Below are 25,549 nucleotides of genomic sequence, written 5' to 3'. Positions count from 1 at the left end.
ATTTACAAATCTGTTTAACTTTCCGGAGCCAGTTGATATATAAAAACAAGTTTTGGCCTGGAATACCCCTTTCATATTGCACACACACACACAAAAAAAAAAAATCACATATAGGTTCTGTAGCATTGCAGGCTTATTATTGGAGAAGAAACTGGTTCCACAAAAGGATCCTGGGGTACTCTGTTAGACCCTGAATTAACAGAGTACCAGTAATCTACAATTAACAGCAAAACTACAACTCCCAGAATGCTAGAAGTTGTAGTTTTGCAACAGCTAGAAAGCCACAAATTGCAAAACTTTAGCTGTCTGGGCATGCTAGGAGTTGTAATTTTTTAACAGCTGGAGGCACCCTGGTTGGGAAACACTGGTCTAGACATTCTCATCATATAAGAGTGCTAATGGCTAAAATATCCCCATCATGTAGTACAGCCAATACATCCTCATAATGTAGAACAGTGTTTCCCAACTCGGGTGCCTCCAGCTGTTGCAAAACTACAACTCCCATCATGCCCGGACAGCCGTTGGCTGTCCGGGCATGATGGGAGTTGTAGTTTTGCAACAGCTGGAGGCACCCGGGTTGGGAAACAGTGATGTAGAAGAATAAGGACCAAGCCTTACCAGTAATGTATTACAGCTTAGCTATCCTGCTATACACAGAATGTAGCAATAGTATCTGAATGTGATGGACGCACAACGATCAGGGAATTTTCCAGAGAAACGTTCATTGACCCCATTGACCGTCCTTTAACTTCCCTGTTTATCAGTTCATTGTCTGGATGTCTAATCGCAGACAGGTCAGGAAGTTGTTGTGTAGAAAATCTGGCCACACTTTCCTTTCATTGCACCTGGATATCTAGATATAGAACCACACCGCATCTAAAAAAGGGCACAATATTCTGCTTCCAACCACAAAAACACAAAAGTAATATTCTGAACAGTGCTGGTGTTATGTACCCAGTCTAGCCTAATATAAAATGACTGGCACCAGGCTAATGGGATTACAGCAAGGAAATGGTAGGGGCGAAAGTAAGAAGGGAGCTTTATTACAACCTAGAGGAAAAGTGGTGCAGCTGCCCATAGCAACCAACCAAATTACTTCCTTCATTTTTCAAAAGGCCTCTGAAACATAAAGAAGCGATCTCTCCCTGAGTCATTAAACCTCAATATCAACTAAAAACTAAGAATGACATACATCTTAATCCCACCAGAAGGTGCTCATAAAAACTGTTGTGGGCTTAGGGGTTCCGGTATCTTTCCCTCCTCCTTCAAAAATTCTGTCATAATCTTATTACTGAAAAAAACATCTCTGGTCTTGGTCTATTCTCGCTTAATCCACTATCTTCCTTTGAACTTGCTCCTTGACCCCTTACAGACTGGGTTCTGCTCCCTACAATCCACAGAAATACCCCATAACCAAAGTCACCAATGATCTCGTGGTGGCCAAATCTTATGGCAATTTCTCTCTACTGATTCTTCTTCATCTCTTTGTGGCATTTGACACTGTAGATCCCAAACTCCTCCTCAGCGGTCTCCATTGGTCTTAAAGGGGTACTCCGCCACTAGACCCCTGGGAACTCGGCTGCGGCACCCCACTGTCATTACTGCACAGAGCAAACTCGTTACAGGGGCCAGAGCGTCATGATGTCACGGCTCCGCCCCCTCATGACGTCACGGTCCGCCCCCTTAATACAAGTCTATGGGAGGGGCATGGTGGCCGCCACGCCCCCTCCCATAGACTTGTATTGTGGGGGCGGACCGTGACATCACGAGGGCAGAGCCGTGAGTTCACGATGCTCCAGCCCCTGTATTGCCAGTCATTACGCACAGAGCGAGTTTGCTCTGTGCAGTAATGACAGCAGGGGGCCACAGCCGAGATCCCGGGGGTCCCCAGCGGCGGGATCCCACGATCAGACATCTTATTCCCTATCCTTTGGATAGGGGATAAGATGTCTAGGGGCGGAGTACCCTTTAAGGACTCTGCCCTCTGGTTTTCTTCCTACCTCTATGACTTCAATGCCTTAGTTTCCAGCTCTACCTCTTTCCCTCTTCCTCTTGCTGTCAGAGTTTCTCAGGAATCTGTCCTGAGTCCTCTCCTCTTTTCTCTCTATACATTACCCATTGGAAAAAACAGTAGATCTGGTTTCCAGTACCAGCTCTATACGTCTTCTCGTAACATCACCCCTACACTCCTACAAATACAAGTGTCTCTCTGCTGTCTGTAACACCATGTCCTTCCTAATTCTGCAATAAAATCTTATTAAAACAAATTTTCTATTAACGTATTAACATAATTTCTCCATCAACCAATCTACCTAAACTTGACATTTCCATCTTGGCATGTGGTACGACCATAACTCCCTGGCAGCAAGTCCGCTCTCTTGCAGTTATGCTATCTATCTTTCACTTCTTATATCTAGACCCTTTCACCTTCTTGTCACCTGCACCTGAAAACATCTTCAGAATCCACTATTTTTTTTTCTACTAAAACAGTTAAAAATCTGGTTGTTGCTTGGATTTATTCTCATCTAGATTATTGTAACTCTTTACAAATAGACCTTCTCTTTTCTAGCCCGTCCTAAATTCAGAAACCAGACTCCTCTTCCTCTCCAGTGGTTACACCAATGCCTCCCCCTGTGTCAGTCACTACCCTGGTTACCCATTGAGTCCAGAATACCGTACAAAACCCTCATTCTCATCCACAAAGCTCTCCACAGTGCTGCACCTCTGGAACACAATATCCTAAACCCTCAGCTTTATACCCAATACCCATAGTTTGAAATGTGCCCTAAAAACACATCTGTTTAGGCAGGTGTAGGACATTCCCTAATTGGTCTCCCCTACTATCACTTTACTCCCTTTGAGTCATCCGGGTCTTAGAGACATCAAAACTGCTATATTTGGCGTCCCCCCTCCTCTATGCATTTTAGATATTTAAAATGAAGTTGGAGACTGGTTCACCCTACATTATGTAACCTTCCCTTTGTATAAAACAAGGCTGGGCTGTTGTATTAATAAAGCACTTTCTACCCTTTGTCTCAACCCCATTCCTTATAGACTGTAAACTCTTGTGAGCAGGGCGAAATGTGTAATATTGTAAAGTCTGATACTTCTCTTTATTTGTATCTTAAAACTTGTAAAGTGCTGCCAAATTGGTTGGTGCTCTATAACATTATTATCCGTCACAGTGAACAAGAAGTCTGATCTATCATGTTAAAGTGTAGGAGGAGTCGAGCAGACTGACATAGCGTGTTGTGGGAATAATGTCAGCATATTTATTATTTTATTCACGTACATCTCTGCTCATTCTGGGTTTAGGAGTCAAGTGGGTGGTCATAGTGAGGTACTGACACCTATCATTGTGTGCATGCTGATATAGGGAAGACCACAAATTACTCAGTAGGACCGCCTATTGAGCCAGGATTTTGACCACTATAACTTTTTCATTTTGCCACTTGCGAAGCTGAGTGACTGCTCAATATTTGCAGTGTAGCTTTTATTTGTACTCCTTCTGTGTAGTATTAACTTTGAAGTTGATGGGACTTTTTGATCACTTCTTTAATTCATTTTTTTCAATGCAATGTAATAAATAAATAGTTCTGCATGTGGCATACTAAATATGTTTATTTTTTTAGTTGTAAAATGGAAGAAGTGGGGCGATTTTAATATATATATCAGTGTAAATGCATTATATTCGTGTTGGCTGTAAAAAAAAAAAAATGTATAAAAAAATGATAAAATATATATATATATATATTTTATCATTTTTTTATACATTTTTTTTTATTTTTTTTTTTACAGCCAACACGAATATAATGCATTTACACTGATCTATCTGTTATTGGTGCTCTGCTGGCACGGCCTCTGGCTTCCCTGAAAACCTCTCAGCCCACAATTGGAGGAATGAGGGGGGGGAGGATTGGCTTGGGCCAATTAAATGATGGCCATAGGAATGATCAGTCATGGGTTGTGAAGGGTCTGACAAAATCCAAAGCACCATGATGAAATTTTTAGTTGCTATGGCAACCTGGGAATTGTCCAGCCCTGGCCTACTAGACTCATAGGCCCAGATTTAAATAAATAATCTACAAGTTATACTGACTCTTCTTACTCAAAACTATACCAATCTGCCCAGCTGCTCCTGCTCTATAACATGATGCTTGTAGACTGGGCAGCATCTTTATGCTGACAAGTTACTTTTAACCATTCTTGTAAATAATACTTCTTAGCAAAGAAGGATTATCGTCTTCTATACCCCCAGTACAAAACGGAGGCAAACTGTGATTGGAGGAAATGGTTTCTTACGTCTTTTAGAAAGTACGTCGGCAAGCCGTGGTTTGGAAGGAAGCAGAGGTCTAAGTGACCTGACAGGCGCTCGGAAATTCCAAAAATACAGCTTGCAACATGTTTACATTCCACTGCTGCAAATCTGGAAGGGAAGTTAAGGCTAGAGAGGAGCTCTGTGACCAGGAGAGATAATCAGCCATCAAAACGCGAGCCCGTAGGACGCCCGGAGACCAAAGGATGTCTAAAAACAGCTCTGCACCCATACGACCTCCAATCATTGAGCACAGACAGGAAACCACCTTATAAAAGCCTATTCCAGCTGTGTTTTCTTTTAATGTTAAATGCCAATTTCTTTGTTTCTGCTGACATCAAATCATCTGAAGAGTTAAAAAACAAAGACTGAAAAGTAAGTGCCATGTGCCTTTAAGAATAACCCACAATACTGAAAGCTGGAAATATGATAAACTAAGCAATAACACAAATATTCTAAGACAATTGTACAACAATCTGACCTCATACTAGTCTTGTTTGCACTAGGTCTTACAGTAATTGCCCTGTGCACTGCAGGGATCCTTCATGATCAGCAGGTCTTCTTCCACATCAGGGGTTATAATTATTGGACCCTCTGAGTTACAATGGATGTGGCTTTAAAGCTTTATCTTATTGGGACACACTACCTCTTATGTAGGAGACCTATGACCAACCCTTGTAAACCATAGTAAATAAGCCCTTTTAAGTTAGCTTGTTTATAGAGACATGTCAAAAATTTTGATCGGTAGGGGGCTTTGTGCTGGAAACCCCCATTAGAACGAGTGGGGAGAAGCGTGAGGTAATGTGCTTCACTCCCCAGCTCACAGCAATCTCTACTTTGCTTCACAGGACAGCCCCATCATAAGACTATGGGCCCATTCTGTGAAGCTGCAAGGCAAGGAGTGAAGTGCACTACTGTATGCTTCTCCCAGCTCGTTCTAATGCGGCACCGACAACCTGACCGATCATGTCTCTGTGACATGTCAAAAAATGTTTTCAAATAAAAGGGAAACTTTAACAATCACTTGCATTCCTCTAACCCTCATTCAATAAAGAGTTAAATCATTCCTGGCCTGAGACAAAAAGGCAAGTTATTGAATTCCAGCAGAGTGGAAGGAAGTGTTTGTACACCAGCATTTTTCTCTATATCAGTATGCTGTGTAACATTCACCCTCATGCAAGGAAAATTCCTACATGTTGGTTAGTCATTGAACCTGGAAGGCTTGAAATAGTAAAAAGGAAGAAGATTCAAAAAATAAGATTGAAAAACCCAATCTAAGAAAATACAGAAGGCCTAAAACATTATTCATACAGTCAGCAGAAGTAAAGCTGATTGTTCTCCTTAAATAAACACTCCACAAAATATTTTTTTATGCTTATGGGGGGACATTTATCAATACGTGTCTGTGTGCAACCACTTCACAGCCTTTTTTTTGCTGGGTTTTTGGCTTATGTGCGCCAAATTTATCAAAACTGTGCACATAAATTTTGTACAAATGAAAAATCACCTCAGAACTTGCTGTATGAGGTCACTTTTCTAAGTGGTATGAATTAGCGTTTTTTTTTTTTTTTTAAACATTTGCACATTATTTTTGCGCCTTTTAAAAAAAGATGCAGTTAATAAATCTCGTCCACTGCATAGTCAAGAATGAAGCACTGCATTTCACAGTCACTTTTGCCAAAGTTGTCTATTTTGAAATTGCACATTTTCTTGAGCAAAAACTACGCAAAAAATTTGCGCCAAATTTCAGCCAATAAAATGTCAAGAAGGCAATGACAACTCTCCCCCACAGAGTGCAGTACAGGCTACTATTGGAGAATAATGTAGAGGTTCTTGAACACGCCTTGTGCTTACTTGTTTTAGCTGATAAGTTTCCAGCCATACTGATCCGAATTTTCCCACTAAAATGCTTTTCTTATGCTACCTATGAATCCACTGGACTTTCAGAGAGAGACAGGAGAGAAGGTGGAGTCTCATCACTGCAGGTCAGCTAATGAGACCAACCTAAATCAGGCTGGCTGCTGGAGTTCAGCAAGGTGAGACTTATAATTGTATTAGTGTCAGTTCACATTATATGCAGTTTTGATGTGTTTTGATGTGCATTTTTTGGAGAAATATTGCCATGAGGACAACATGATGTGATCTATAATCACAAATTGGGTGTTTTATGAAGTTCTGAAGTCTTCAAGCAGCGTTGACACATTGGGGGAGATTTATCAATCAGCCCGAAACCCTAATTGTCTTTTTCCAATTGTCTTTTTCCACAGCAACCAATCACAGCTCAAATCTTAACAAGCTCTTGTAAAGTGAAAGATGATCTGTGATTGGTTGCTATGAGAAAAAACAATAAGGGTTTCAGACTGATTGATAAATATGGGCCATTTTGACATCTCACTGGCCCTCATTTACTATTGCAAACCCAACATGTTTTGTCGGGTTGTTCGCCAGATTCTGTCACATTGCGCCAGAAATTCTGTCTGCGCCAGATTTTGCGGCAGAATTTGCGCCAGAATTGCAAAAACCCAGACTAACTCTCCATTTTGCTAAGAAAATCAGAAAAAGGGGGCGCGGCTACCGAGAAAAGGGGGCGCGGTCTCCAAAAGGGGCATGTTCCTGACATTTTCACAAAAACCCAACATATTTACTAAGGTTTCCACATAAAATGTGGTGGATTTAATCTGAGGAAAACCAGACCGATCAGAGCATGTGTAAAAAAAAAAAGCAAAGTGTAGGGAAAGTTGAAAATGTAGGGAAACCTTAGTAAATACTGTGGAAAATAAACCCACAAAGCACTACACTCCACTCTTCGTAAATAAGGGCCACTGTGTTTTGGTTGTTTTTGCTGCAAATTTCCAAAATAGGGGCAAAATAGTGCCATTTTGTGGCAATATCAGGTAAATCCCAGCAAAAATACAGAAGGAAAGCTACCAAAAACGCAATATGTGAACAAGGAAGGTGTAGAACTATATATTCAGATAATCATAGAGAAAGCAGCAGCAGAGAGCATACACAAAGGGGAGGGGTCTGTAAGCTGCCAGGAGAGATCTGATAGGTGATGATGCCATCCAGTCGGAAGTCAGCTGACCCAGAACATACCATTTCCTCCATCACTTTGGATCAAAAGATCACCAGCCTGACCCACAGAGAATGACAGTGCTTAGTTACAGTAATAAAACATAAGGATGCAGCTGTGCTGGAATAAAACAGATGGAGCTGTAGGAATAGTGATGGTGAGTGTGCAGGATACAGGCAAAATAACAAAACAAAACCTAAAAAGCTTCTTTAAGCCTCTTACTCACCTGGGCAACATCTTCCATCTTGTTCCATTTGACAGACAGTAATAATTTAGGAAGCGAGCAAGGAAAGTTCTCCCGACAGTCATACCGCAAAGTCCAAATCAGATCCTTCTCATTCTCACACAACTGGCACAGCGGGTCCCTCTCCATGATCTCCTTCAGCTCTATATTAAATTTCTTTCCTCCACGCCCCTATAATATGGACATATTAATGTTTAAAGGATCATGTCAGCTTATATCTTATTAATAAACATTTATTAGCTCTTGACATATGGACAACCCTCCTAGGCCCAACAGGAAAAAAAAAAACACACCTGGCTAAAAGAATTTTCACATATATTCAATAAAGTTATTGATTGTTTCAGAAAATAGTTCTGCATTTAACAAGAACAGAACTAACTGCAGCTGAAAATAAATAGGTACAACGTTCATTTACGGTATTTGGCCATAGTAATCAAGACATTCCACTAGGTGGCAGTGTTATATCATTATTACAATACTGTTTATACCAGTGGTCCCCAAACTGTGGCCCTCCGGATGTTGCAAAACTACAATTCCCAGCATGCCTGGACAGCCGTTGGCTGTCCAGGCATGCTGGGAGTTGTAGTTTTGCAACATCTGGAGGGCCACAGTTTGGGGACCACTGGTTTATACTGTATGTCTCCTATGAATCAAATATGGGAAACAATAAAAAAGCTGAAAAAAGTTTTTAAATTATGATTTATTGTCTTCCAATTAGTCTCATATCACTTGGACATATGCATTCACACATCACAGTCTTGGTGCATTTTTTCTTTTTAATCCACAAACAGATGCTATGTTTGATTTAGGATCTAGCAAAAAAAAAAAAAAAAAAGCCACATGCTAGAAAAATGCAGAACAAATGCGATATGACGTAAAGAGTTTTTTCATAGCAAATAAATCGATGTACCAAGCTACCACGCCATATTTAAAGTATAAAACACTGTACTGCTGTGTATACCCAGATATGACACTCATAATCACGTATGATGATATGAACACATATAATTCTATAGGTAGTATCTAGGTATGCGATCTGTGTAGCAGCAAACGTATGGTAAAAGGGGCAAGCTGTTAGTTCAGTAAGCTGATCACACAGGGGGCCCTCTGGTGGGGCCCCAGCGATCAGCTGTTATCTGTGGAGAAACCTTGGAAGATGGTAAATTAGCCTGCAGCGCCACCACAGGGCAAATTAAACATTGCATAGTGTCTATACAAATCAAGGGGCATTGCCTGATGAAGCTGCGCATGCGCAGCGAAACGCGTTGCATCTAATAAATCCATTGATTTTACTTGGCTGCCTGATGGTTCCTCTCTGCGCCAGACTAACTCCTGACTCCCTGGTCATTCGGTTTTGATTTTACTCTTACCCAGGAGGGCTGCAGTGGACCTTCTTCTACATCTCTTCTGCTCTTAACCTTGTTGTGTGTGGGCGCACAACCAACTTTGGTAAGTGGCTTGGGAATTACCGTCCCCTACCCCCACCTGCATCTGATCTACTGATCCCGCACATGAGGCGCCTTCCTCCCTCTCTCTAGATATACAAATCAAGGGGCAGTTTAATGCAAATTCCAGGAATATGGACCGATTCAAAATACGTTCCAGCAATGTATGAGTAGTTACGCCATGAACTTTGACAGTATATTAAGAGTTTATTGTCTTATTCGGCACCAAAAAAAAATTCTTATAGTGAGTGGAACGTTCATGGAAATCCATGTTTTCTTTGTTTTAGGTTTGTTCTTTCCTATGACAGCATGATCTGGTGTGTTGTTACTGCTATGCAACATTTGGAAGAATAAGACTTAAAAAAAAGTTTTCGATAAAATCAGCACTGTCAACTTTTCCCAGAAACGAACAAATTGTGCCGCCACTTAGCACTGCTGAGCCAAGTATACTAAGACATCTCTTGTCACATGAGCACTGATGCTGAGAATTAGGAGAACATTTTGTCACTTTCACAAAGCAAAACAAAGCACAGGGGGAACATGTCAGAGACTAGAAGTCAAGCTTAAAGGGGTATTCTGCCCCTAGACATCTTATCCCCTATCCAAAGGATAGGAGATAAGATGTCTGATCGCGGGGGTCCTGCCGCTGGGTAACGTTACGATCTCTGTGTAGCACCCAGCATTTGTTTAGAACGCTGGATGCCAGCGGCGGGGGTCGTGACATCACGACCACATCCCTCATGACGTCACACCACGCCCCCTCAATGCAAGTCTATGGGAGGGGGCCACGCCCCCTCCCATAGACTTGCATTGAGGGGGCGTGGTATGACATCACAACTCCACTGCTGCCCGCAACAATTTGGACCAACGCTGGGGCAACGGAGTACCCCTTTAACAATCTTCAGCCTCAAAACCAATAAAGGGTCAGCAACTATTTAAGAAAAAAAAAAAAAGTGGTCTCCCATATGGGGTAATGGCTGTGTCAGGCACCTGGAATTTTAAAGCCATATCATCTAGGTTACATAAAGTCGAGGGCTTCTTTAGATGAATTGTATGCAGTAATACTTATTCATTCTTCTTGTCTATAACTATCTCATTTTATAATGGTCACTTTCTGTCTGACCACAGTGCTCTCTGCTGACACCTCTGTCCATTTTAGGAACTGTCCAGAGCAGGAGATGTTTGCTATAGAGATTTGCTCCTACTCTGGACAGTTCCTAAAATGGACAGAGGTGTCAGCAGAGAGCACTGTGGTCAGCCAGAAAGGAAATACAAAAAGAAAAGAACTTTCTGTGCAACATACAGAAGCTGATAAGTACTGGGAGGATTAAAGGTGTATTCCGGACATAAAACATCTTATCCCCTATCGAAAGGATAGGGGATAAGATGTCTGATCGCGGGGGACCCGCCGCTGGGACCCTCCATGATCTTCCTGCAGCAGCCTGCATTCTATGCGTAGCTGCGTCTGAAGTTTCGGAAACCTCCGGGCTTCCGAGACGTCACGCCACGCCCCCTCCATTCATGTCTATGGGAGGGGGCGTTGCGCCCGTGACGTCACGTCCCCGTCTCGGAAGCCCGGAGGTTTCCGAAACTTCAGACGCAGATGCATAGAATGCGGGCTGCTGCAGGGAGAACGCGGGGGGTCCCAGCGGTGGGCCCCCCGCGATCAGACATCTTACCCCTATCGTTTCGATAGGGGATAAGATCTTTCTGCCGGAATACCCCTTTAAGATTTTTAAATAAAAGTAATGTACAAATCTGTTTAACTTTCTGGCACCAGTTGATTTAAAAAAATATATATATTTTTTCCAGAGGAGTACCCCTTTAAGACCCCCTGAGCTGTACAATCATATTTTAGATAGCTCACTCTACAATAAAAATATCCATCATTTTCTGTACCATTTCACTTCTGTTACCTGCCCTCTAATAGGAAGCCTGTTTACTCCCAGAGGATGGAGATGTGATGCTCCCACACGTCCAGGAGAGATTTTACTTCTCTGGGACAAAACTGTGGAAGTTTCTGTTCAATGACAGCAAACAGAGTGCTTGAAAACCATAGGAATAGATATATCTATAATGAATGTTTTACACTTCTTCACTCTATTATGCTATGCCAAGTGATGTGAGAGTGGAGAAGCCCCTTCATGAGCCAGCATTTCTCAACCAGGGTGCCTCCAGCTGCTTCAAAACTACAACTCCCAGCATGCCCGGACAGCCAAAGGCTGTCCGGGCATGCTGGGAGTTGTAGTTTTGCAACAGCTGAAGGCACCCTGGTTGGGAAACACTGTCATGAGCACAGTGTTAGGCTGGGTTCACACTATGTTTTACAACTACGGTTTCCGCATACGTTTCTATCAAAAACCGTATGGGAGAAAAAGGGATGGAACAGTATGGGGAAAAAGTAAACTGTATGCGTTTTTAAACAGTATACTGTTTTTAAAAGAGCATACAGTTCCGTCAGTTTTTATAGAAAAAAAACATATACGTTTTTGAAAGTTTTGTCCATTTTTAATGGGAGGGGTCTTGGGTGGGGACTTTAGGATTCAAATGCGCATGTACAAAGTAAAAACGTATACGTTTTTCCCGTATTGAACCGTATACATGTGCGTTTCCCATTGACGTCCATGTTAAAAAAACGTATGTGGTTGCAGTACGGTTTTTAAACTGGAGACAAAATCATGGTCAACCACTGTTTTGACTCCAGTTTAAAAACCGCACTGCAACCACATACGTTTTTTTTTAACATGGACATCAATGGGAAACGCACATGTATACGGTTCCATACGGGAAAATCGTATACGTTTTTACTTTGCACATGCGCATTTGAATCCTAAAGTCCCCACCAAAGACCCCTCCCATTAAAAATGGACAACATTTTCAAAAACGTATGTGTTTTTTTTCTATAAAAACTGACGGAACTGTATGCACTTTTAAAAACAGTATACTGTTTAAAAACGCATACGGTTTACTTTTCCCCATACTGTTCCATTCGTTTTTTGATAGAAAACGTATGCGGGAACCGTAGATGAAAAACGTAGTGTGAACCCAGCCTAATCTGGTGGCTGTTATTTATTGTGAAATCTATTGCGTTTTGCATTCAGTTCTATACCTCAATGCACAGGTCAGTCTGTATTGTTAATGCGCTGCTACGGTATTTTGAGCATGAGTGTCTATGGGCAGACAATGGACTCCAAACTTACCATTATTACTTTTTTTGTTTATTGTTTTATTTTTTTCAAAAAGAATTTCCCTTTGGCATTGTAAATCCTAATGGTAACCTTAGCCTGAAGTGCTCAGCAGGAGTGATCGGACTCCTTGCCCTCAGTGGGACAAAACTGCCCCCGGGCCATGTTATTAATTAACTTTTCGGTGGACCATTAAACACCACGTTTATCTGTAACCATGGGGCTCAGCAAGGAACAAAACTGTAACACATTCCTCAAAGTATATTGGATCCTGTGTCTCCGTGTGAGGCTTCAGGTGACCAGTATCTATCCTGCTATGTTTTGGCTAGAAGGGGTTGTCACCCACCCAGATGCAAAATAACTCTCCTCCAGTGGGAAGAAAGTGGTCTCTCTAGGGCCACCTATAGGAGGCTACTTGAAGTAAATATCTGGCTCTTTAAAGGGGTACCCCACTGGAAAACAATTTTTTTTTTAATCAACTGGTGCCAGAAAATTAAACAGATTTGTAAATTACTTCTATTTAAAAATCGTAATCCTTCCAGTACTTATCAGCTGCTGTATGCTCCACAGGAAGTTCTTTTATTTTTGAATTTCTTTTCTGTCTGACCACAGTGCTCTCTGCTGACACCTCTGTCCATGTCAGGAACTGTCCAGAGTAGGAGCAAATCCCCATAGCAAACCTCTCCTGCATTGGACAGTTCCTGACATGGACAGAGGTGTCAGCAGAGAGAACTGTGGTCAGACAGAAAATAACAATGCAACTTCCTCTGTAGTATACTGCAGCTGATAAGTAATTGAAGGATTAAGATTTTTAAATAGAAGTAATTTACACATCTGTTTAACTTTCTTACACCAGTTGATTGAAAAATTTTTTCCCACTGGAGTACCCCTTTAATGGGCTTATCAGTCAAACCACAGACGCATGTATTTTGGGTCTCAATGTGGTGAAGTATTAGCACAATTTATCCTTCGTTGTCTGTGTAAATCAATCTTTTTTCCCCCTGCGTGTACCTCCCATATTTCCCCCATATTTATCAGAGAGGTGCACATTCTTTATGAATAGCAAATCAGCTTAGATGTTAGCAGTTTTTAATGTGTGGTCCAGGTGGTGTGAGTTTGCACAACAATTTCTCAAAGTTGCAGCTGATAAATCACTTCGGAAAGCGAACGATGCCAGACTACATTCAGGTTGTTCTCTTGGAGGGTCAATGATTTGCGCAAACATTGTGCAACTTCCACTGATTGTGTAAAAACTTGAAGCTTTTTCACACCGACAAAAAGGTGAAACCAGTGATGATTTTAGGAGTGGAACCAAGGCAGGAAAATATGGTGGGAAAACTAGCACCTTTTTCTGTGTTTTTGACCCATTCCCGGGTTTGTTAAAAATACTGACTAAAGTAAGGATTGAATATTGACCAGAATACTGTGTACTGACAAGGAGCAAGAGCTCCCGGCTGGGTTTGTCCTGGCTGCTGTGCATGTCTGTGTAGTGGTTTTTGGAAGGTAATGATTCTTGATCCAATGGGAGTATCTGACAATTAGTTAGGGGTATATGTCGGCATTCTGCCAAAAGGGAATATACTGTGCTGTAATGTCAGTGGTCCATTGAGTTTAATTGCCCTGAAGTAGTCTAGAAGGTTTTCCTGTAAATATACAATTGATTGTGGGACTATAATGTGCAGCAAACCAAGCCAGCCATACCATGAACAAAATACAATAACAAAAACAATACAATACAAAAATCCTGCCGCTAATGTTCTGTGCTTACAGGGGGTACCCACTTACCCACTGGACCAGGAATGGCCTCACTGGGGGATCAGGCAGGTGATAAATGTGCCCCTTTAAAAAAAATTCCAACCCATCATGACCCCTTTAAGCTGTCTTTGCTGATTTTTACTAGGGTAAATATAGTATTTCCACCAATAATTGTAAAGTACTGATGGAGTTGTGGTAGAGGGTGTGATGCAAAGGGCAGACTGAATTACCCTAGGTCAAGATGGCATTAACCCCTTGTATTCGTGACGCCAGGGCGCGGTTTATCCTCGATACCACCCGAAGGTATACCGCTGGATCCTGGGCTAGGCACGGGGGGCAATAATGACTCAAGTTATGGATAACAGTAGCTTTACTGAGGGTAGACAGTTGGTAAAGTCTTTACAGCTCAGCCAGGGCCCAAGGAGGTGACCAGAGACTCAGAAACCTTAAGGGCTTTCTGGGACTTGTAACAATCACATGACAAGTCACATGGTAAACAGTCTTAAAGTGACAATGCTTTCGGAACACATTACATGGTAGAATACATTAGAAACAGATTTACATGGGGGGACAGATGCAAGGGAGGCCCAGAGGACAATGTGGGGAGGCTGCCTGACAGGCCAGCAGGAGTACGGGGTAACACCTCCCGTACTGGGCCACCACAGAGTGATGCAGTACAGAGCTCTGAAGTAAAACTAAATCTCTTAGGCCAGTGTTCCCCAACCAGGGTGCCTCCGGCTGTTGCAAAACTACAACTCCCACCATGCCAGGACAGCCTGCGGCTGTCTGAGCATGCTGGGAGTTTCAGTTTTGCAACAGCTGGAGGCACCTTGGTTGGGAAACACTATCGTTGGCTATAATACAAAGAGATGACTAAGGAAAATTCTAAAGTCATTGAAAGGGATGAGATATCTGTTAGGATCCGCCAACAATCACATGTCTATGGTAACCAGCCTCCTGTTGTGTCGGGACAAAAAAGAGATCAGAAAGACTGTTCGTGCAGCGATCAGTCAAGCATCGCTGCTCCTGCCCTACAAATACTGCGCTACTTGGCCAATTCTGACATTTTTAAAGCAGTGTCAGGGGAAAAAGCTGTCAAGAATGTCAGGTCTGTGACCAAAGAACTACATGGTGATGGTCCCAGCGGCCGACAAAAATGAGACTGTAGCTCTGGACTAGAAAACATGCTGGAGCTGTGACCGCGAGAAGGATAAATAAAGCAGTGTTTTCAGTGTTTTTCCACAATTGCTCAGAGGTTTATGTAGATTGTTTATATACAGACACACCACAAGGATGGTCAAGGTTAAACTTTTAAGTAAAAAATCACTTTTGCACATAAAATATACAAAACATGTTGAAGACCTTCGCAAATGCTGTTCTTACATGTATTTATATGACATTTTACACTTCAGACCCAAAGCTACATTCTGTCAGTTACCAGGGAACAGTGCATCATGGGAACAATAACAAGCTCATATGATTGTCTACAGAAGGCAATGCACCGCATACAGATTCCATATCTCAATTTGTATGTTTACTAATTGTCGATGACAAAAATAAAACATACTGATCAAAAATAGTTTTTAATATTCAATAATAAATATATACATATATATATATATATATATATACATATATATATATATATATATATATATATATATATATATATTATATTAACAAGCTGTTCACAGTTTACAGCAATAGTGGAAGATGCTCATTCTTATTTAAATGAGCCTTTTTGTTTATGTTTTCTATATACATTTTTATTACTTTTAAGAGTATTAAATGTATGTGTTAACAGATGCTTAAAACTTTTTGTTCTATGCCAAGATTTTGTTGAACACCATACATTCCAATCCGCCTCCCAATGACATAAAAAAAAAGTGCATTAAAATGTATACAATGTTTTTGCTGTATTAAATAGTGTAGTAGACTTGTTATACAGCAAAAATAAATATAATAAAACAGTGAAGCAAACACACAGATCTATTTTCTATTCTAGCAGTGTGGTATATATCCCCCCCATGGGCAGAAAGTTATTATATCCCATAATGTTGTGGAACTCACCGACATACTTATGGAGTCACTCTGCCGCGCAATCTCTGCAGCTTTTTCAAGTATCTGCACAAAGAAATGTTTTTATTTAGACAATGAAAATCAGTAATACATTGATACTTAGACAGATCCCTCTATCTAATACATTTAGCAGGTCATATAGACATGAATAGTGACACAACTTTAATTAACCTGTTCTCTTTCATGTGCTGACCTGTAGGAGGAGGATAGTACAGGAAAGGAGTAGGACTGGGTTCACACTGTGGAATCTCTGGGCAGAATTTCTGCCGGAGATCAAGCCGGCGGCACTAGGACTGCGTGGACTGCATTGCCTTTCCATAGAAGTCAATGCATTTCTGAGCAGATCTCCAAAAAGATCCACCCAGAAATGCATTGCCGTCTATGGGGATGGCAATGTAGTCCGCGCGGTCCTAGTGCCGCTGGCTCGATCTCTGGCAGAAATTCTGCCCAGAGATTCTGTGGTGTGAACCTAGCCTAAGGGTCTATTCACACGCCGGAATTTCCACTGGCGGAATTCCGCCTCAAATCAAAGCCCAATACACTTCTATGGGATTCCGCACTCCCGTTCACACGGGAGTGCGGAATCCCATAGAAATGTATCATTTGAGGCAGAATTCCGCTGGCAGAAATTACCCTAAGAATGACAGCAATTCCTCAAACTGTAACAGCACACAATATTACAATTTACAGAGGGACGCAAAACCAGCTCATACATAGCCCCTGTGTAATCTACAGGATAGAAGGCATCCTCATCAAGCAACGCAGCTTTCAGTTTCAATAACACCCATGGAGATGCAGTTCAGTGATTGTATGGTGGAAATACAAGCCTCAGCATTACCCTTCCTACATTATGTTACAAGTCTTAAAGGGAACCTTTTCCGAAGAAAGTACAGTGCAATAAGCTGACCTAATGTTATACAATAGAGCAGGAGAAGCTGAGCAGATTGATAGTGTGTGGGAAAAGTTGTAGGATAACTTGTCATTTCTTCATGTAAATCTCTGCTCATTCTGGGTAGTCAGATGGGCGGTGCAACTCAGTGATTGACAGCTCTCTCTATAAATACTCTTCTACACAGATAGCTGTCAGACACTGAATTGGACCGCCCACATGACTACTTAGCACAAAATGAACACAGGTTTCTATGAATAAATGACCAGTGGAACTTTACCAACAAAACAATGTATCAATCCGCTCAGCTCCTCCGGTACTATAACATGATGCCTGCCAATTGGACTGCATGACAGGCATTTTCAAGTTTCACAGAAGATGACACCTTAATTGGGCACTGTCGGATACAAAAACTTTTGATATGTTGTAAAGCATGCAAAACCAATAGGTTTTGCAATTGCTTTCATTAGAAAATTTTCTGTATTTCAGACTGAAAAAGCCAGTCAAACAACTGACCCCCCTGCCTGCTTGGACACATACTAGTCCTGCTGTGTCCATATGTCATGGACACACTTCCTTGATTGACAGCTGTGAGTGTAGGGCTCACACCTGGAGGAAAAATCCTCCCACTGTCAGCTTGTGCTGCTGTCAATGAGGACAAGCTGGGAGATGTAGTTTTGCTAATGCTAGCAAACAGCAACTGAGGGAGGGGGCGGAGACCTGCACTGTGAGGCCACGCCCCCTCCCTTTGAGAGGAATTCAGACTAGTGAGTAAAATTAAAAGTGTAATAAAAAATAAATAAAGGTGCTAGATACATAACAATTAAATGTACATGGTCAGGATTAGGTATTGAGTGATATATTTAATAAAAATATATTTTTGTTGTATCTGACCGGTATGCTTTAAGGATTTCCATAGACTTTCATTATTTAGCTGTAAATGCTAATAAAAATATTCAGATCATTTGCTCATTGGAATGGGAAGAATATGGCACGGAACTCTATGGTGACTTCAATATCTCTTTACAGCAGTGTTTCCCAACCAGGGTGCCTCCAGATGTTGCAAAACTACAACTCCCAGCATGCCTGGACAGCCAAAGGCTGTCCAGGCATGCTGGGAGTTGTAGTTTTGCAACACCTGAAGGCACCCTGGTTGTTCAATACTGCTTTACAGTAAGCAGAAGGATAAATCCTCATAAGAAACATAGTAAGACCAAAATCCTTACCTTGTCAAACGGAGGGTAATAAATGCCTACTTTAGAATACTCAGTGAATTTAATATGCAGTGCTGTGGCGTTCTCAGTGAAAGGATTAGTTCGGACAGTTCCCATTGGGTTCAGCATTTCTTCAAGTTCATCTGCAAAGAACAAGACAAACGAAGGTTGACAAGTTGTGCAAACGGAGACAAGAAGATATTCCCAGAACAGTTCACACTTACCGGGAAATGATGACCAGCCGTGCAGCACATGTTCACCTGTCTTCAGATGTCCCTTATAGTCAAACACCATGGTGTTCACCCAGGCCACAGGAGAGTGCTGAGAACGAGATATGTCATACATTGGAAAGACTTCTAGCAAGGACATTTATGCTGTCAACTATAATGTATTATATGGACAGGTTCTACAGTGACAAGATAATCTCCAATAGTAATACGTAATTATATAAAGATAGAAGACCGAGGATCAAACCCATTCTACAACAAGAAATTTACAAATATACAAATAGTAACAGTAGCACCTACTAAAATTGCATATCAATGAAATGGTTACTACCTGAAATATAACTTTTATTAGATATGTAATAAAATATTCAGAAACAAGGGGCCATTGTGATGCAAAACAAAAAGGCAAACAATAGTAACTGTAATAGGTTAAAAAAAACTTCGCAAGACAGAAGCAGCTTATGCTGCTCCTACTATCTCAACAGTGACCCCCAAACCACAGACTGCTGTGACATACTGAAAAATCCTGATGCGGTTTATCAGGGAATTACACTGAACGGTGTGTAAACAAAGAAATACACAAATTTGTGCCAACATAGCCCTGATACAATTGAAAACAAAACATGCTATGCAGGATCTGTCTAAATAGGTCCAAGATTGGACCACTCACTTAGGTCCCAGAGATGATCTATTGGACCCCTATCACCAAGGTCCAGGATGTCCGGTCATGATGTCTCCTCAGCGGTTCCTAAAGAGATCCATAAAAACATGCCAAAATATAGGAGTATTTGAGTCCTTGTTCACCGCACTATTGCAAATCCTTGTTCCTTGTTGTGAACATGAAGTGTAATAGTCTGAAACACATAAGCCTATTGACTATACCTGACGCACATAACCTGTTGTCTGCAATGCTGGGAGAAGCTGGTCTATTAGCAGTGAATGGACTGACTAAGGCTGGGTTCCCACTATGTTTTCTCCCATATGGGAGCGCATACGGCAGGGGAGAGCTAAAACCTTGCGCTCCCGTTTGCCTTCGTATGCGCTCCCGTATGTAATTCATTTCAATGAGACGACCGCAGTGAAATGTTCGGTCCGGTCGGCTCATTTTTGCCGTATGCGCTTTTTCCCTGCACCTAAAACCGTGGTCAACCACGGTTTTAGGTCCGGTTGTAAAAGCGCATACGTGGCAAAAATGAGCCGACCTGACCGAACGTTTCACTGCGGTCGGCTCATTGAAATGAATTACATGCGGGAGCGCAAGGTTTTAGCGCTCCCCTGCCGTATGTGCTCCCATATGGGAGAAAACGTAGTGGGAACCCAGCCTAACTGAAGACTGGAGCACTTTTGGGCAGTTGAGGAGTCGGCAAAAAAGAAGGAAGCACGTTACCAGACATGGAGGATAGCACTGACTGACCTCCACCTTCCAGCGTCCTGCAGTACACGCTCAGCGCCCCCTACTCCCTACACTATTCTGGCATCTGGGTGCACTGCACCCCGTACACCAGTCAAGGATTGGCCCCGGCTGTATCTATCCACATCATGTTCAAGAAATGAAAGCGGATTCACAGAGAGCAAGAAACGGCACATTGTTCTGAAAAGCGTGCAGCAGCTGGGAACAGATGTCCATGGGTGTTCTAATTCTTTATGACCATGCCTGGCCAACATTGCTCATGACAAAAAGAATTGTTTGAAAAATGAAGACTGGCAAATATTAAGGCATCCTTCCTATGTGACAGGACTGCAGCCTGAAGGAATATCTTGCAAATTATTGTAACAAGTACACAAAATCATTAAATAAATAATAAGGAAATGTGAATGAGATATTTTGAAGAATACAAAGTTGATCTATGCTCAAATAGTAATGCCTTAAAGGGGCACTCCGCCCCTAGACATCTTATCCCTTATCCAAAGGATAGGAAATAAGATGTCTGATCACAGGGGTCCTGCCATGATCTCCCTGCTGCACCCAGCATTTATTTAGAGTGTCGGGTGCAGCGCAGGAGGCTCGTGATGTCACGGCCACATCCCGCTTGTGACGTCACACCCCCTCCCATAGATTTGCATTGAGGGGGCGTGGCTGTGATGTCACGAGCGGGGGCGGGGATGTGACGTCACGAGCCTCCGCCCGCATCACCAGTCATCCGGCACGGAGAGAAGTTCGCTCCGTGCACCGGATGTCTGGGGTGCCGCAGCGGCGGGACCCCCGCAATCAGACGTCTTTTCAGATGTCTAGGGGCAGAATACCCCTTTAAGATTAGCAAAATAATTTAAATTAGTTTTACTTTCAGAAACCAGGGATAAGAGAGAGAGTTACCATTTTCCCAGACTTTTTAATGGTCTGGTATTTGGGGTTAGAAGCTTTGTTGCTTTTCTTTGTCTTGTTCTTGTCCAGTACGGTATAGACAGCCAAGCAGAGACGAGCCATGCGGGGCAGGTCACATACATTAATTTCAAATTCAAGTGTCTCATTCCACAGATGGTCATTCTTCCCTGGCACTTCAGAGCTCATGATGGGTATACACAGTAATTCAGTGCCATGAAATAAGCCTGCCCGTACCACAACCTGAGGACACATAACAGTTTCCATTATTCAATACAGTGAGATCAGCTGAGGTGCTAAGCCGATTTCTGGCAATTGTAACAAAACAGACATTTCCTTAAATTAAAACACAATTAAATGCAGCAAATCATTTTTGATTCTCATGTAAAGCATACATATATTTATTATGATTAATAATAATAATAATATATATGAATACACATACATACACACACTCTCATTTTTGGAAATAAATTCAACTGGAGGTCACTTTCAATGTGAATCAGAGGTTTTCCCGATTGCAGCAGGATGTCCGCAGTATATTACAGCCGGCACCAGCTGCTGATGGTCTGGACCCAGCTCTGTGTTATCCACTGGATGCAACTTTATATTTTGTTGGCATATTGCTTAAAATTGTCATACAGTTTACATCTATCTGAGGAATGGCAATAGAGGGGACACCTTTTATCACCCCTTAGTGCCCTGTGACACGACTAAGAGGTGTTAATAGGTTTCCTGTGAATTCAACTGCTCCATAAACATTGAAGGGAGCAGCTGCTGAACATGTAAACTGCTCCATTCACTAAAACTCAGTTTCCCAATCAGCTAGTTGTCCCCTATACACAGGATAGGAGATAAAAGGTTATCCCATGATTAAAAGTTAAGGGTATGTTCACACGAGGGAATGTCCGCATGGAGAATATCCGTATGGAAATTCCCCTAAATGCGGAGAGCCGGTGCTAGGGCCTCTCAGTGATGTGCCGCCTCATAGATGGCAATGAATTCAGTGTGAAGTCAAATAAGAATAGACATGTGTATTTTTATTTTTTTATTTTTTGGGGCGTACACCAGAATTAGAATTTCTGCCCCAGATGTCTCCAGCGCAGAAATTCTGTTATGTGAACAGCGCAGCAGAATCCTATTGAAATCAATGGGACTCTGCTGCTGCGGAATCTACGTATGGAATTCCAATGCAGATTTTCATATGGAAATTCTGCGTGTGAACATAGCCTTAAGGTAAATAAACACTAGATTGATTTGGTGAAGACAAGTAATCCATCTAGCATGCAAAATATCACAGTAAAGACTAAAAACACAAATCAACAGATTTATTGGTCTAGTAACATATAGAAGAATAAATGAGATCAGCCTTACTGTATCTTCAGTGTTAAGCTTGCTCCCTTTTATCAAAGTAATCTTGTATGATTCATATAAATTCCACACATTCTTAGGCGCCATCTACAGGAGCAACCAAAGAGAGGGATTAGGAAAGTTCATTTCTATAGCAATAGACTTGGCCTTCATGTAATTTATTAAATCAAGCACAATAAATGGGTAAGTTGTCACTAACATCTATAACATTGATCCAGCATGTTTCGGAGACTTTTTTCATTGATATAGTCTACTTTAGTTGACTAAAGACATTCATTTGCATTTACATAACTGTATAACTAATCCTTCTAGCAGAAAATTCCACTAGCTTTACATAATGCAAGAAGAACAGACAACTCTGTTTCTCAATTTTGAGCCTCTGCTTTAAAGGGGTACTCCGGAGGGAAAAAGAAATTTCAAATCAACTGGTGGCAAAAACAGATTTGTAATTTACTTCTATTTAAAAACCTCAATCCTTCCAGTACTTATCAGCTACTGTATGCTTCAGAGGAAGTCCATGTCAGGAACTGTCCAGAGTAGTAGAAAATCGCCATAGAGAAGCTCTCCTGCTCTGGACAGTTACTGAAACAGACAGAGGTGTCAGCAGAGAGCACTGTGGTCAGACTGGAAAGACCCACACAACTTCCTCTGTAGTATACAGCAGCTGATAAGTACTAGAAGGATTAAAATTTTCAAAAAAGAAGTCATTTACAAAGCTTTATAAATTTCTGGCACCAGATGATTTAAAAGATTTTTCCTTTGGAGTACCCCTTATATAGCAGTGTCCGCTAACAATTCTTTTCTTTGAAAAAAAAAAATCGTATTCAAATGCCTTCTTTAACATGGTTGGCGCTTTTCGGGCTCACTGGGCTCGCCACCTGGGTAATACACTTTGTGTGACACCAAAACAAGTTGGTAGGGAAAGAACTATTATGAGCAAAATGTTGTCTCTAAAAAGAAGTTATCACTACTCAGACCATGATCTTATCCAGTTGGCTGAGAATCTTTTCTGCATCAAGAATGCCCAATATAATACTGCACTTAAATACTGCTCCCAAGTTTGGTGCTGTTCACATCGCCTGCCACAAGTTTAAATCTGGTGGTAACCTGTTGCAGCAGTTTACAGTGCTATTCACCAGTATATGTCATAAATATCTGATAACTCTGGGTCTCACCTCTGGGTACAGCACCTAGGTTGCTGTGAATTCTAGGCATTACAAAAGTCCCTGAACTCCCCCAGAAGTCAATGGAGTCTCATGGGTGTTAACCAGGTGGGGCAGCAGAACCCTGTTCCCCACAAAGATGTAAGTCTAAGAAGTAGGACCTATATCTATTGGAAATGTTATGGCATATCTACAAGAAACGCCATAAATGTTCAAGGTGAAATTACCCCTTAACACTATCTGAAGCCTCTCCTGAATAGCTCCTACGCAGTAGCTGGAGGTACCTTATAGGAAAGTTCACACCTGCATTTTTATACGGGGATGTGTTTGTTACACGTAGGTTGGGTTTATTAATAAGGTGGGATAAACATGAAATAACAACGCAAAGGAGATTTTACCAAACCTAAAATATCTCAACATTGATGACAACGTGAAAATCCTCAGATCCATATTCTTAAGGGTTGGCTCACTGGGAGCTTTAGCACATTTCAACTACTTTTTAGTGAGTCTCCCCTGCTCCCATTAAAGTCAAAAGTATCAGGGTCACCTCTTTTTAGCACATTTCAGCACTGAAGCTCCCATTGAACCAACCCTCCAGAATATGGTCCGAGGATCTGAACTGTTACAACGATTTTCACATAATGATAAGTTTTAAGATATTTTAGGTTTGGTGAAATCGTCTATGATGTGTTCTATTAATGTCATGTGTTCTATTATTCATTATTCAAGCAGTAAATGTGGTAATTCCCTATTAATAAACCCAACCTACATGTAACAAACACTTCCCTTTATAAATTAAGCAGAAAGAAGAAACATGTTTCTCACTATAACACACACTCGAGTTCTGCTGCATTTAAAGGGCTTCTGGGGACATTAAAGATGTTATCCAGTATTAGAAAAACATAGCTGCTATTTTCCAGAAAAATCACCACTCTCGTCCTTGGTGTGTGGGACTGCAACTCAGTCACGCTACAGTGAATAGAGCATAGTACTAATACCGCACACAGCCTGAGCACTGTTATGGTGTTTTTGGAAGAAAGCAACTATGTTTTCCTAATCCTGTATAACCCCTATAATAGTGATGACCTATGTTTAGAATAGGCTTCCAATACCAGATTGCTGGGAGTCTGTCTCAAGTATTGATCAACTGACTGACTCTGCCACAGCACTCGGTCAAGGACTAAGGCTGAGTACATTTTCTAGCAGCTGTGCCAGGTTTTGCAGCTTAAGGTTGCATTCACATCATGTTTGCAGCCTACAGCTACCGGATCCGGCTGGGGGATTGAAAAACCAGGCGCTCCCATACCCCTGCTGGACCGATGCCGAAACCCATTCACTTTAATGAGCTAACCAAAGTCAAACAGTGACTCCGTACAGCTAATTTTTTCCTCGTATCCAGTTTTGTGACTGGACCTAAAACCGTAGCATACTAGAGTTTTAGGTCCGGTCACAAAAACCCGGATACGAGGCAAAAATGAGCCAACCGGAGTCACTGTTTGACTTTGGTCGGCTCCTAAAAGTGAATGGGTTTCGGCGCCGGTCCGGCTGCGGTACGGGAGTGCCCGGTTTTTCCATCCTACAGCCGGATCCGGCAGCCGTAGGCTGCAAACATGATGTGAATGCAGCCTAACGCTGATCAAAGCTCTCATGCACTACCAGGAACAGCCACTACAAAACAAACAGTAATGAAGAGGCTACAGTACTTGTAAGAATGCCAGCGTCCCCTCAATGAGCTGATCAGTGGGCTGTGGGGAATCAGACCTTCACGACTCTGATACTGATGGCCGATCTGCTCTGGCGAACATGCTGTCCATGTACCACATGATTGCCAAGGGTTTTTGAAGCTGGATTTGCGGCTATTGACTGATCTACAGGCCAGCTTCTATATAAAATGTGATACTCAAATGAAAACCATTTACTAAAACTAAGTGCATCTTTTGCTTGAACGTCTTTCAGGGGCCAAATACTCTACCGATGTGGAAATATACACAAATATAGAAAACGTAACAAGTGCTTCAGGAAACCCTGCTCATCATTCTATAAGGATAAGCACATTGAAGTCTTCAGATACTTACAGAGGCACCACGTGTTTTGGGAGGCAATGGCAAAGGTGGCACTGATGTTTTCCTCTTCACTGCTAGTTCAATGGCACTCATTTCTTGGTCAAACATTTTCTTAATATTGCAGCACTCGACAAGCATAAGTCGTGGGAGTGTCCTGTTCACTACACAGTTTGTGATATACTGGAAAGCAAATGGACACATATTGT

The 25,549-nt window shown here is 41.8% G+C and overlaps 1 protein-coding gene across 2 annotated transcripts in view; it reads right to left on the bottom strand.

The window, feature by feature from the left end:
- The window catches only part of PIK3CB (phosphatidylinositol-4,5-bisphosphate 3-kinase catalytic subunit beta), a 175,305-nt gene that overhangs the window by 20,183 nt on the left and 129,573 nt on the right, over nt 1–25,549 (bottom strand). For both annotated transcript variants that reach the window (XM_056564542.1, XM_056564543.1), the window contains exons 7-13: nt 25,356–25,523; nt 22,121–22,204; nt 20,741–20,989; nt 18,424–18,520; nt 18,212–18,342; nt 16,088–16,141; nt 7,615–7,803 (exon numbers count right to left, since the gene is read on the bottom strand). In XM_056564542.1, coding sequence (XP_056420517.1) covers nt 7,615–7,803; nt 16,088–16,141; nt 18,212–18,342; nt 18,424–18,520; nt 20,741–20,989; nt 22,121–22,204; nt 25,356–25,523 — 972 coding nt within the window. The remainder of the gene's footprint in view (nt 1–7,614; nt 7,804–16,087; nt 16,142–18,211; nt 18,343–18,423; nt 18,521–20,740; nt 20,990–22,120; nt 22,205–25,355; nt 25,524–25,549) is intronic.

This window comes from Hyla sarda, chromosome 3, assembly GCF_029499605.1.
Source record: "Hyla sarda isolate aHylSar1 chromosome 3, aHylSar1.hap1, whole genome shotgun sequence".
NCBI classification, from domain to species: Eukaryota; Metazoa; Chordata; class Amphibia; order Anura; family Hylidae; genus Hyla; species Hyla sarda.
Note: the sequence above shows the minus strand (reverse complement) of the source record. Positions and strands in the feature narration are given on the sequence as shown.